Source organism: Pteronotus mesoamericanus, unplaced genomic scaffold (assembly GCF_021234165.1).
Source record: "Pteronotus mesoamericanus isolate MK-2021 breed Mesoamerican mustached bat unplaced genomic scaffold, CSHL_Meso_final scaffold_21, whole genome shotgun sequence".
NCBI classification, from domain to species: Eukaryota; Metazoa; Chordata; class Mammalia; order Chiroptera; family Mormoopidae; genus Pteronotus; species Pteronotus mesoamericanus.
In genome coordinates, this window is record NW_026555310.1 from 3,434,505 (window position 1) to 3,447,512 (window position 13,008).

The 13,008-nt window shown below is 42.1% G+C and overlaps 1 protein-coding gene across 1 annotated transcript in view; it reads right to left on the reverse strand.

Annotated features, from left to right (window-relative positions):
* The window catches only part of SCN8A (sodium voltage-gated channel alpha subunit 8), a 183,965-nt gene that overhangs the window by 37,101 nt on the left and 133,856 nt on the right, over positions 1–13,008 (reverse strand). The window contains exons 14-15 of the mRNA XM_054591086.1: positions 8,118–8,356; positions 131–304 (exon numbers count right to left, since the gene is read on the reverse strand). Coding sequence (XP_054447061.1) covers positions 131–304; positions 8,118–8,356 — 413 coding nt within the window. The remainder of the gene's footprint in view (positions 1–130; positions 305–8,117; positions 8,357–13,008) is intronic.

Genomic DNA, 13,008 nt, shown 5'->3' on the forward strand with positions numbered 1-13,008 from the left:
TGAAAAGCCGCCTGGCATTGGGAGTAGAATATACCTGAGGATTTTTAAAAATAAAATTAACTTATGCAAAAATCTTTATAGTAGCTGCAAGACAGGAAACATAGAAAGAAACTGGAGAAACATGTAATACCAATCGGAAAGATCGCAGCACCGAAAGCCCCTCCACATCTGCTAGACTCAGTTCCATTAAACTGAGGGAGACAATAAATCCATCAAAAATGTTCCATCCTTCTTGGAAATAATAGTAGGGATCCATGGCTATAAGCTTCAGGAACATTTCTGCTGTGAAAATTCCAGTGAAAACCTGAAGAAGGAAATTCAGGGGTTAAGAAAAAGAAATAATAGAAGGAGAATGCCTTTATCATCATCTTTGAATACAGCATGTCCAAGAAGTCACAAGGGCTAGCTAGCCTTGGTTAAATCCTGCATCTGAGGACATCAATTTCTGGATGTCCCATGGCCACTCCACATGATGCAGGACAGTCTTATTTTCCTCTTGAATGAAGTACCCAGGCTAAGTGTTCCCATCTTTGTTGCCAGAACCACCCAAATCACATTGTTAAGAGTGCAGTTGAAAAATTATTCTAAGCAATGGGAATTCTCAAGGGAGAGCAGTCATTTGAGTATGTATGCCTGGGATGTTTGCCTAAAAAAGAAATCACCTGTTGTTTTATAATTATATTAGAAAGATACAGCATTATTTCTGATTTGATATTACATGTCTTATCAAACTTAAAACATATACTGCAGGGCTTCTTATTTTAAATTGTAAAGCAATTGTAAAAGTGTACAAAATACAGAAAAGACATCCATAGTCTTACACCTTGCATACGACTATCATTTACATATATTCCCCTTCTGCTTTTTTTCAAATGCATAGAGATTTTGACAAAGTTGTAAAGTCATAGAATACATAGAATTCATCATGGCTTTATTCACATTGCTACAGTGTCTTCCTGTCTCACTTTTACTGCTTATATAAATTCCATTGGGTGGTATATCCTCAGAGAAGTTTCTTTCTGTTGGAGACTTTGGTGCTTCTTTTTTTATTTTTTCAATGTGATAATCAATGAAGTAACAACTATTTTAGATCTGGAGTTTATAGGGAGAGCGCTCACTAATAAGCACTGGCTGATTGACTATGGAATATCCATACTGTGGGAACTCTGGTTCCTAAGTGAAATCAACAATGGCCCAGTTATGTGGTGCTGCTTTTCAATGGGAGAAATGGCCCCCGGACTTCTTCCTTCATCCCCTGTCTTCCACTCTTCTGCCTGACAGAGCACCTCATGTTTCCTAATGCCTTCTGTATCCCACAGGCTTAGTCATATAACACACAGTAGGAGAGTCAAATGCCATGAAAAACTAATTCCCTCATTCCAAGCTAACCACATAACATCGGACTCTGACTGACTTATGTTTTTAAAGGACAGAACATTATATGTGATAGATTTAAAACTCGTAATAAATTAGTACTTGTAACCACCTCGTTATCAAATTTACACATGAAGGAGTTAAAGAAAAACTTTGAAGACGTGGTTTGAGGCAAGAATTAAAAATAGTTAAAAAGTACTTAGATTACAGATGCTGTTTGGAAATACACTGAATTGATGAATAAAAATAACAAAACAGAATGACTTGAAGGACAAACATCAAAAAGGATAAGCAGGCTACCAGTTTTTGGTGTCCATATACTATTCTGTGGTTCCCCATTTTTCTAAAGTGAAGATGCAGGATTCTACAATGGAAAGAAAACATTCCCTGAAGAGATCCAGTTAAGCAAAAATCAAAGTTCACAGGGCAAGCTAAGTATTTATAGATAAAGCATCCCATTAAGTGAGGTCAGGGAAAGTGGGGGCCGCTAATCAATTCGCGACATACATTTTACCCTTAGTGTAAACCCATCAAAGGTTTCTCTACATAGAAATGTTAGCCTGCTTAGTGCACACTAAGTAGAGGCTGAATTTGTGGTACCATTGGCTCCTCGTGAACACACAAGAAGCGCTCACTAATAAGCACTGGCTGATTGACTATGGAATATCCATACTGTGGGAACTCTGGTTCCTAAGTGAAATCAACAATGGCCCAGTTATGTGGTGCTGCCTTTCAATGGGAGGAATGGCCCCCGGACGCCTGGCAGGAATGCCTACGACAGAGGTCAGCAACCGTTTTGTTTCAGCACATAGTGTGCTCCCATCGTTTGGGGTTTGAGCAAAAATAAAGTTGTAACTATTGGTTGTAGGATGAAATGACTTAAAAAAAAAACAGAGAAGAGCAGATTTATGGTTATCTCTATGATACCACACTTATTGCACTGAAATATGCTTTTTGAAGAGGTGAAAAAAGAGCTTTGAACTGTGTATCAACAACTGTACATAAATGTCACTCTTGTGAATGTCATCCAATACTCATCTAGGAACTTATGTTCTAATGCAGCGGTTCTCAAAGCGTAGCTGAGGATTCCTGGGGTCCCTAAGACCCTGACACAGGGCCCGCCCTCCTTTTCCCAACTAAATATCTGTGAGAGGCCAGGTTTTCTCCCTGCATTTCAGCCAAAACAATATATCACAATGGATTGAATACATAGGCAAATAAGAGAACTGAACTATCTTCTATTAAATCGGACATGAAAGAGATTTGCAAAGATGTCAAACAATCCTGTTTTTCTTTCTAGAAAATATAATTTTGCCCTATATAATATGTTATTTATGTAATTATGTGACGGGTACATTATTGTTTTTAAATAAATATTTAAGATTTTTTGTGGTTTTAATTTCAAATATGGTAAATAACGATAGATATAACTTTCATAAACGAAAGCTTTTAGCTCTTTTTAGGAGTGTAAAGGGGTCCTAAGACCAAAAAAAGATTGAGAACTGCCGTTCTAATAGGATGTTCTGAATTCAGACTTGGCGTATCTTTCTAGTTTGGACAAGCCCTGGCACAGGCCTGGGAACTTGTACTGCCAGGTCACCAAGTAGGGCCTACAATGTCTTGAGATTGGGGCACTGCTTTGACGGTCACTCTGGGGTTTGGGAACGGTGGGGAGAAGCGGCACAGCTCCTTCGGCCATGACTGCAACTGCGAACAGACTTCGGGCTCATCTGGGAGTGACTAGGGTTTGCGTGCTCTTGTCTCCTCTCAGCAGGGGGCTCATTAGCTCCTGTTCTGTGATGGCTCTTCCCCCAAAGTTAATGACATTCAGTTAGATAAAAGCCTCATATGTACCACAATGGAGACATGAAAAAAACAATATATGAACATGAAAAATTATAGCTTCTTAGGAACTCAGTCACCAGGAGGCAGGGTAACCAACTCCTTCGGTTTGCCCAAGGTTTTCTTAATACTGAAAGTCTGCACCCTGGGTCTCCAGTTAGGAAGACCAACTTGTACCAGTTTGCCTAAGACTGTCCCACTGTTAAAACTGAAGTTCCACACCGCAGAAGCCTCCTCAGAGCTGTGCAAATTGGCATGGTTGTTACCCAACGAGGAGGAGACACAAAACCTAAAATATCATAAGTGTTTAAAGAGAGGTACGCACAAGGGGCTACAAGGACAGAGATGAAAGAAAAACTAAAATATAAAAAGAATTCCTTTTGGTTGAAAATCTAGTTGAGCTGTGGTTAAGTGTAGTTAAGAAATGATAACATTTATGTGTGTTTGGTAAAAAAGGAAAATAGCTTTCTGATTTTCCTTTTTATGCTTAGAATCTCAGAAATCAGACTTACACATCCAGTTAAGCCTTTGCCCTTCCTTCCGTACTTCCAACCCCTCAGATGATTTAGTCCGAAATCCCGCGGGTGGGCGTCCACAGGGACGGAGGCCTGGCACCAGGTGCGGGGGCCCAAGCAGGGAATCTGATGCAGGGGAGCAGCCTGGTGTAGGCTGTCACAGGCTGTGCAGACCAAAGAGGGGAGTCCCCTTCAGGGGACAGTCCAATACAAGCTGTCAGAGTCTGACTGGGATGCAGAGGGTGTTTGTGAGGGACGGCTACCCAGCACAGGGTATCAGAGCCCAGGCAGGATGAAGAGCCCCCAAGCCGGGGAAGCCCGGTGTGGGGTGAGGAGGGGTCCGTGTAGGGCAAGGCCCACTGCGAGGTGTTCGAGTCCAAGTGGGGCAAGGGTAAAGAGTGTGTGGGGTGGCCTGGCCTGGGGGGTCAGGGCCTGTGAAGTTTAAGGAACGGTCCCCATACAGGACACTGGTGAGGAAGCTGGAGAGCCTGCTACAGGGAGTCAGAGCCCGGGCAGTGTGAGGAGGGCATCCATGCTGTTAGAGGCAACAGTAGCTTTTTGATCCAATAAATTAACACATTAAAGATAGTGGCAACTGGGTTTCTATTTGTTGGATAAGGAGTTTCAAACAGAGAGAGGAGAAAACTAGAATGAATCCTATAGTGCAGGACTGGGATTGAAGTGACAGCAAGAACTCATGGCTTTCAGTACATACAGGTGGCCTGATATTCACAGCCACCCTGTACAGAGAGGGCCGAGGCCTGCCTATCACTCCTCTAGAGCCTCACTTCTAAATACCATTTCCCCTAAACCAGGGATCCTTGAGAAATGGCTGATTCCAGGCCTGAGGCAGGCAAAACGGAAGATTAGCTTGAAATATTTTGTGACAGCAGAGAAAAAGGAAGTACCGAGAACATGCTGAGAGGACACAGACGCAGCCGGAGGGGCTCCCACTGGCCAAACCTGGAGTGGTTTATTAGACATCAAAGTAAATGATGGTAATGGGTTATAAACCACTGGATAAAATGGAAAACATGCATTCATGCTGACATAAATAAATACAGGAATGAATCAAAAGTTTAATGAAGAACAGGTAGTTCAGATAGTTTTAAAGTACCTTACTCACAAATACTAACTATAAATGGCAAAGGAATAACTTTATAGGGGAGAAGCTTGGCAGACACCTCCTTAATCAAGTCATCAATAGCACCAGCAACGTGACAAATGGAAAATTGTGTGCCACCTGGTAGATGCAGTGAGAAGACAGCCTCACTGGTGTGATCTTCCTGCCAAAAGCATAACTTCAGTCTCTTCATGAGGAAGCAGTACACAAACTCAAACTGAGGGAATTCTAAAAAATAACTGTGTAGTCTTCAAGAGTGCCAAGGTCATGAAAGTCAAAGGAAGACTGAGGAACTCTCCCAGGCTGAAGAAGATTAAAGAGATAGGAACTAAATGGAATATGTAACTCAAAATGAATCCTTTTGTCATAAAAGACATTACTGGGATTATTGGCAAAACTTAAGGGGGCCTGAGAATTAGATGGCTGTAACGTGCCCATGTTAATTTCCTGACTGTGACAGTTACACCAAGGTTACACAGGAGAATGCACTTGTTCATACAAAACATACACTACATTAAAGTATTCGGGGTGATAAGGCTGTGTCAGCAACTTACTCTCAGGAGAAAGTTCTTTATATCATACTTAAAACTTCTTGGTACAATTGTTTAAAAAACTGCCTTATAAACCCACTGTTGGGCAAAAAAGGCAAGACAAAAATCATGACTAAATAATACAAAAGTTGTGTAAGTCACATAGCCTCCCTGGGCTTTAACTTCTTTTATAAAACCTGTGGGTTGGATCAAATTATCTTCAAGGTTCTTTCTATTAGTGGAGTCTTCCTTGAGGGGAGGGTAGAAGAGGCAGGGATTATAGGTTTACAGAAGACTTCTCATCTTCCCTCAGAAACAACCATCTGCACATCTACAAACAAACACAGCTCAATCACTGTCTGAGGGTGGGAAAGGCCTCTCATTCCAACTATAAGATGAGGTTGTACTCACAAGCTAGTCAATCTCACCTTTTTCCATCCTCTTTTTCTTCGGTTTCTGTGAAAGACTCTATCCAAAACTCGAAGTCTTTGAAAATTCTCCTACTGAGTTACACTAATACATTTCTTCAGATTTATAGACTACTTTTCACTATTCCAAAAACTTCCACATAGTGTCTCATTTTATCCTCCCAACCACTGATGGATGACATGGTGTTAGCCTCATTTTATAGATCTAAAACATTTCTGAACTGAATGAATGGCTTATTTAAGGTTAAACTATATCAAACAGGAACCTAAACCCAAATCTTCTGACTTCTAATTCTGGGTTCTTTCTGATCAACTTAGCACTTGATTGGCAGAAAAGTATATTTTCTAACCCCCGAGGCACAATTCTTCATTTCCTGCCCTTCACCCTCACGCACAATCCGTCAGCCAGTCCAAAGTATCCTGAACCACACACTGCTCTCCATGCCTGTTGCTAATTGTACATTTACTTTCTCCTTGCACCTCCTCCTCCCTCAGCTGTACTTTCTTATTTTAGAACTTGATTCTGCTTGGCTGGCCTAATGCAGTCCCTGAATATTAGCTGCCAACCTTCTTTCCTCTCCTCTTTCTTCACTAATGGTTCCAAGCAAAGACTTCTGAATGCTTACAACTCTAATTTAGGTGTGACTCTCAATCTCTGTAGATTTTTAATGAAGGAAAAAATAATGTTATTTGCTGGCCTGGCCTGAGAGCAATTATGCTGGTGGTTGGTAAAAGGGCCTTTCAAAATCTCTTGGAAATTGAGAACCAATTTTATAAAAAGCAAGTTAAAGACTTTGAGGGGGAAAAACAATGCTATAGGGAAAACACCATTACCACCACCACCACCAACAAAATTGGTCCAGTCATATTTCTTATTACTTAACCTGTGGCTAGAAAAAAATAAAGCTTATATATAAGATATTGTTCATTGGCTCAAAATGCTGCTTGATGGCCAAGGCCCTGGGCCAGCCAGTCACAGGGCAAGCCCATTTTCAGGCACCTTCCAGAGCCAGTTAGCAGATTTCCTCATAGCTATTTCAGACTATGGGTATTTCATCAGGCTGCACATGAGAGGTCCCATTACAGCAGTGAGGTCACCTAGAGATGGAGACTGGAGAGACCACAGAATCATCTTGGATGTACACCAGGCTACACAACAGGCTACAAGGACTAGCCAGGCAAAGGATCTCTTTTGCCATGTGTGTTTCCAGAATCAGAACTCAAAATGATATTATAACACTTTAATAGTGTTTTAGAACTTAAGGAAGAAACTTGTGGTGTGTGTATGTGTGTTTGTGTGAGAGAGGGAGAAAGACAGAGAGAGAGGTGAAGAGAGGGAAGGAGAGGGAGAGGGAGGGAGGGAGGGATGGAGGGTGAGGGAAAGGGAGAGGGAGGAGAGGAAGGCAGGAAAGGAAGCAGGGAGGGAAAAATACAAACAGAGAGAGATTATGCTCCAATTAACTGGTAACAACTAGATTTGACATGCCTGTGGTGGAACTCCTCTAGAATAACAGGGCTCAGATGACCGAGAGGATTCTTTCCAACTGATTCTTTACTATCTATCAAAATTCAATCAACTCCTGATTTTGAACTAAAGAAGTAAAACAGATAACCCCCAAATCACAACTACTTGATCTCAGAATAACTGTGTAATCAGTTTTTTAGAAAGAGCCTATTTATCTTCTAATTAATATCATATATGAAATATATGACTTAGGCTAACATTACAATAAATCTGGCGAGGATCAACTAATGGTGGAAAGTGGATGACAGCCCAGAAGTTGGACTGGACAGGGAAATGAACCTAGAATCAAAAACTTCCCCTAGACAGTGCACATATGGATAGTTAATATGACGGCGCAGGCCAATTTGTAGTTACATTTAATGCACTTAAAGAGCTCCCCTATTTTGTGGTGGCTGTCACTGAAGGTGAAAGGGGAAGTGATTTGCTGGACCAATGCAGGAATCAATGTGAGTAACAGAATGAAAAAAATATCCAGAAGTCCTTGGCTCAGGCTGCTGAAACCAGCCCGCTGTACCATGCCTCCCATTCTGCCACCATGGTTGGTTTTCTGCCAATAGCTCCTAAATGACGTCTTCTAACTTCTGCAGAAAGAGGAAACAGCCAGGGATCACAACAGTGAGCAGAAGCGGCTGGGGCCCATGGCATATGTGGAAGCATTTGTCTTCCAATTAACTATTACTTCTTTTTCAACTCAACTCCTGCTTTCAGTGTCAGAAAAAACATGTCCTACAGGCAAAACATGTTCCGACCACAAAATCAGGAGACAGCACTCTATCTTACCAGATTTCCTACAGATAAGACATGTTCAAACTGTGGCGTCATAGGATGGTGCTCCATTGCCATAAACAGTGTATTCAGGACAATGCAGATGGTGATGGCTAAGTCCACAAAGGGGTCCATAACAATCAAGTTCACAATCTCTTTCACTTTTATCCAGTAGGGGTGACACTCCCAGATGAGGAAAGTATTGGCAAATTTATACCAGCATGGTGGGCATTTTCTCTGGGACTCTTCCAGCTCTGTAGGGAGTAAAGAACAAAGGTGGCCCCTCAATCACAGTAAGAAAACAAAGAAGATGGTGCAACGCTTCACTGGGGCATTATCGCTGTTACAAACATGAGAACAAAGGCGGCTTAAGTGAGAACTTTCCATAGTGTTTCCCTGGGTATTTCTTCTCTCACAGGAAGACAGGAGGCATGAGCAGGACAGGAGCACTTCCCCGTTAATAATGAGCTAGTTATAAACAGAACTCGATCCATTTTGGGAGCACAGCATAGTAGTTGGGAGCTTAGCCTCTGGAGTCTCACCGCACCCCCACCCCCATCCCCGTTCAACTGGCTTCTACCCTCACAAGCGGTGTGATCTTGAGCAAGGTGTTGACTCCTCTGTGTCTCAGTGGCCTCATCTGAAATGGCACTTTCTTTAAGGTTATACAATAAACCAATCCTGTAATTCTCATCATTCATTAAGGATTAGATGAGTTGAGGTGTCTAAAGCAGACCTGGCACTAGGTAAGCCCTCAATAAATGGTACTATATTACACATTGTATCATTCAATTATTATCAAAGAAGCAGTCAAAAGCACAGATTTTGAAGCCAGACATACCTTGGTGCAAATACCAGCTGAGATACTTGCTAACTGTGGGAACTTGAGCAAGCGATTTCAATTTCCTAAGAGAATTAAATGAGCTAAAATAAAGGGCCTTAGGACACCCTAGCATTTATTAAATGCTGCAGAAATATCTGCTATTGTTATTATCTTTACAGCAGAATTGGCACTGTCAACCAAGCCATCATGCAGTATGTATCGCTTATGTTTCCCGAGAAGTCAATGAGTTTATAATTCACAATCCAGTTAGAAATGTAAGTCACATTCCCTTTCCCTTTCCTCCCTTCCTTTCTCTTTCTCATCTCTTTCTCTCTCCCTTTCTCCTTCTCTCTTACCCTGACTTTCATCCTTTTCTTATCTTCTTCCCCTCTCCTTCTCTCGGTCCCTTTCTTCTTTCTTTTTTCCTCCTTTCCTTCTTTTGTCTTATCCTCCCTATCTTTCTGTCTGTCTCTTTTAGAAGCAGAATCTTTTATTTTTTCCCAAACAAGATTTTATGTAAGCCCTAACATGTAAGACAGAGAAACCAGGAACTGCTCTAGTTGAGATAAGAGGAGGAGCTTGGAGCCAGTCCAACTGACTTCTTCCTTTCCTCAGGTACTTCTCCAGGATCCTAGGATTCTGATAAACACAGACCAAAAATCACTGGACTAGATGATCTCTAAGGTCGTTTATAAAGCAAAGATTAAAAAGGATGATTAGACACTAAAGACAGAGAGCCATTCAGCTGGCAGGTACACCCACCAAGGCATGAGGACCTAGGTAACAAAGCTCTGCCAACTGAATATGAAGTATAATAGCTAGCATTATAAAAGTCCAAGGATCTTGACTTAGGAGAATGTTAAGAGGTGTAACTTTGCAAACCCATTAGTATGATAATCCTTACAGACAAGGTATTCGGTTCTGCAGGGTTAGCTGTAACTGCATCCCCCTCTGCCCAATTCTTCTGACAAAACCAAATTATTCACAGAACAGAAAAAAGTTTCCCAACATTTCATCAAGAACAAGATGGAAGACTTCAATTAGTCTACTTTCCCTTTTTCCAACAGCTGGATGGTACCCATGGTGATGGCTTTATTTTAGATGGGGTGCTTTGGTTAGGTTTCTGATTGGCTCCCTGGTTGCTAAGAAAATGGTTGCCTTGGTTTTTCAGATTTAAGGGCCACAGTAAGCGCCTCGTGGGAGTCTGCGTGGGAAAGGAAGTCTGTGAAGAAAATTTGCTTTGGCTTCTTCCTTATAGAACTCCCTCCGTTCCCAAGGTAAATTTAGTTTTTTTCCCCCAAAAAAGAAAATGAAAAGGTTCTCTTATTTCCATAAATTCTTGTAGTACATATTTGGAAATCTGGTTCTGTTCCTTTTTTTATCTCTTCCCTTCTTCAAATGTCTACTGCTCACCGTCACAAGCATGCACGTGGAGGTTGAGGCAGCTACTGTTCACGTTTCTGACAGTTGACACAATTGTGATGTTTTATAATGAACTAGGCTCCAAGTCTTTGCCAGGCAGCAAGGAGGGGCGCCTTTACCCTATGGGGCACCAAGAAGATTCCTAGAGGGATACTAGCTGTCTCTTAACCGCTTTCACTGAGAAGAGTAGATCCTCAGGACTTTTTCCATTCCACCAAACATTAAGTCAATGTAGAGTGTTAAAAGCTAGAAAAGATCAATTAGGTGTAACAAGAAAGTGTATAAAGTAACTCACAACTTTGCAAACTTACTGGCCCCATATGCCTAGAATGAGTTTAACATAAAGGGGGTGCGGGGTCTCCCTTCCTTGCTCTGGACATTTTCAGAGAGGGTGCTGTAGGTCTCAACTTCTGGGGTACTGGGAACTGTTTTCAGAGAGGGCCTCGTAATTCCACTGAGATGGTGGTGTGAGCAGCCCATGAGGTTTCTGAAGGCAGGGGCTTCTCTCAATTCAATTCAATTCCACAACTTTTTAAGCACCTACAATTTTCCAGACACTGGGAAAACACTGAAGAACAAGAGTCTCCATCCTTACAGAGCTTACAGCTGTGCCAGAAAGGCAGACAGATATCAGAGAAGTAACGGTCCGGCCCCTTGATGCTCGCCAGTTGAATAAGAGTGAGTAAGTAATTTGTGGCAGCAACAGCTACAGTCAGTTACCTCTATAGGGGAGTTTCTGAAACTGTTCAACCCAAGAATAAGTAATGCCAAGTACCATCACTACTTCCTCACTGCTACTTCACCTGCTCTCCCCTTCTCCCAGGGCTTTACTGCTCTGAGGCAGAGTGAAACTACGCTACTCTCTGCCTACGCCCCACCTCCAGTCCTCTGAAATATCCCCAAAGCTGATGGCTCTGCTGACTGCATTCTACTGAGTTTTCTGGATGCGGTGAGCACTTCTGCAACAGGATAGTGTGAGGCAGAGCAGGCAGGACTTTCCATTATTTATAGGATGCTGGAATTCTCCACTGTGGTAGGTAAGAGCCTGCTTCTTTGGTTTTATATAATAGTAATTTCAGTCTTTGGATTAAAATGTCAGAGTTTCCTAACTGAAGGTCTGGGAAGCAGGAACAATTATTCATTCAATGCTGGCTTTTCATGCTGTAGTGATCATTAAATCCAGAGGGACCAGTGGTTAAATAGGAATAAATCTTTCTTAATGTCCTTTAATTCCCTCTCACATTATTCAGCACCAGCCATTCATCGTTCTTTGCTTACAGCAGCTGTCTCATCAGTTTTAACAAAGGGAGGCAAACACTAGGGGAGCATACAGGAGGAAAGTCTGAGCAGGAACAGGCAGGAAAGGGACAGGTGATATGAACTTCAGAGCTTCGAAAAAAGAAAAAAGAATCTGAACGACTGCCTACTCAGGAACACAACTGCAGTCGTCTCTCTCTCCCCCCTGAGCTACACTTGCATCCATTTTTTTTTTACATGTGTGCTCGTGGGTGGAGGGTGGAGAATGAGTAGCAGGACAGAAAGAGAAAGAAGAGGACAGAGAGAAGAGGAAAGAGACCGGAGAAAGACAGTAATTCTGCAATGATTTAGCTCTAACTCAGCAGGATGACAAAAGTATGAAGCCTCCCGAGGAAACCCTGCAGCACCAACACTCTCCACAACTCCACACACAGCACGGTTCAGTCCAACAATCATTTTCTGAGCATCTACTTTTGCTAGACTCTGTGCTACGGCACTGAGGTAATCAATGAATAATTGTTGCATTGCATTGATAGTTCTCCTGTTCTTATGTCTTTGCCAATAATAAAACATGCCCTTGGAGGGTGTTAAGTTTTCTTTTGTTTGTTTTTTTTAAAGGTTTTATTTATTTTTAGAGAGAGGGGAATGGAGGGAGAAAGATAGGGAGAGAAACATCAATGTGCAGTTGCCTCTCACGTGTCCCCCATTGGGGACCTGGCCCGCAACCCAGGCGTGTGCCCTCACTGGGAATCAAACTGGCGCCCCTTTGGTTCATAGGCTGACACTCAATCCACTGAGCTGCACCTGCCAGGACAAGGGGGGGGGGGTGTTATTTTTCTTTCTCAACTGCCACAGACACTCAGAGAAATCGTCTTGGTCTGCAAGTGAAGAACAAAATTCACCAAGGTTCAGGATAAGGTACAGAGTTTAAAGATGTTTTATCAGGCAAGGACCTTGATGGGACTGAAAGAAAATAGGAATAACTGAAGTTGTTCAGGTGGCTGAAAGCAGGCAGTTCAGTACTTTTTATCTGACAACATTCTCCAGACGGGTCAAGGTAAACTGTAATTCCTTTCCATATGCACAGATGTAAACCCTCCAAGGGCGCTCCTTTCTAGAGACTCTCCCTTCACCACAGACACCCCTGCCCAACACACACACATAGTGGTGCTAGGCTTAAATGATTCAATGACTCAAAAAATAACTTGCTCCAAGGACACCAGGATAATTTTGAGCCTCCCTATGTCAGGGACTCTGGTTATTGTTGGATTAGTCTGGGTGTCTGAGCTCTGAAGAACAGCAATTTGAGGCCTCAAGAATAGTCTGGAACAGAATGGATAAAGAAGTGATGGTACATATATACAATGGAATATTGTTCAGCATAAAAAAGAATGAAATCTTGCC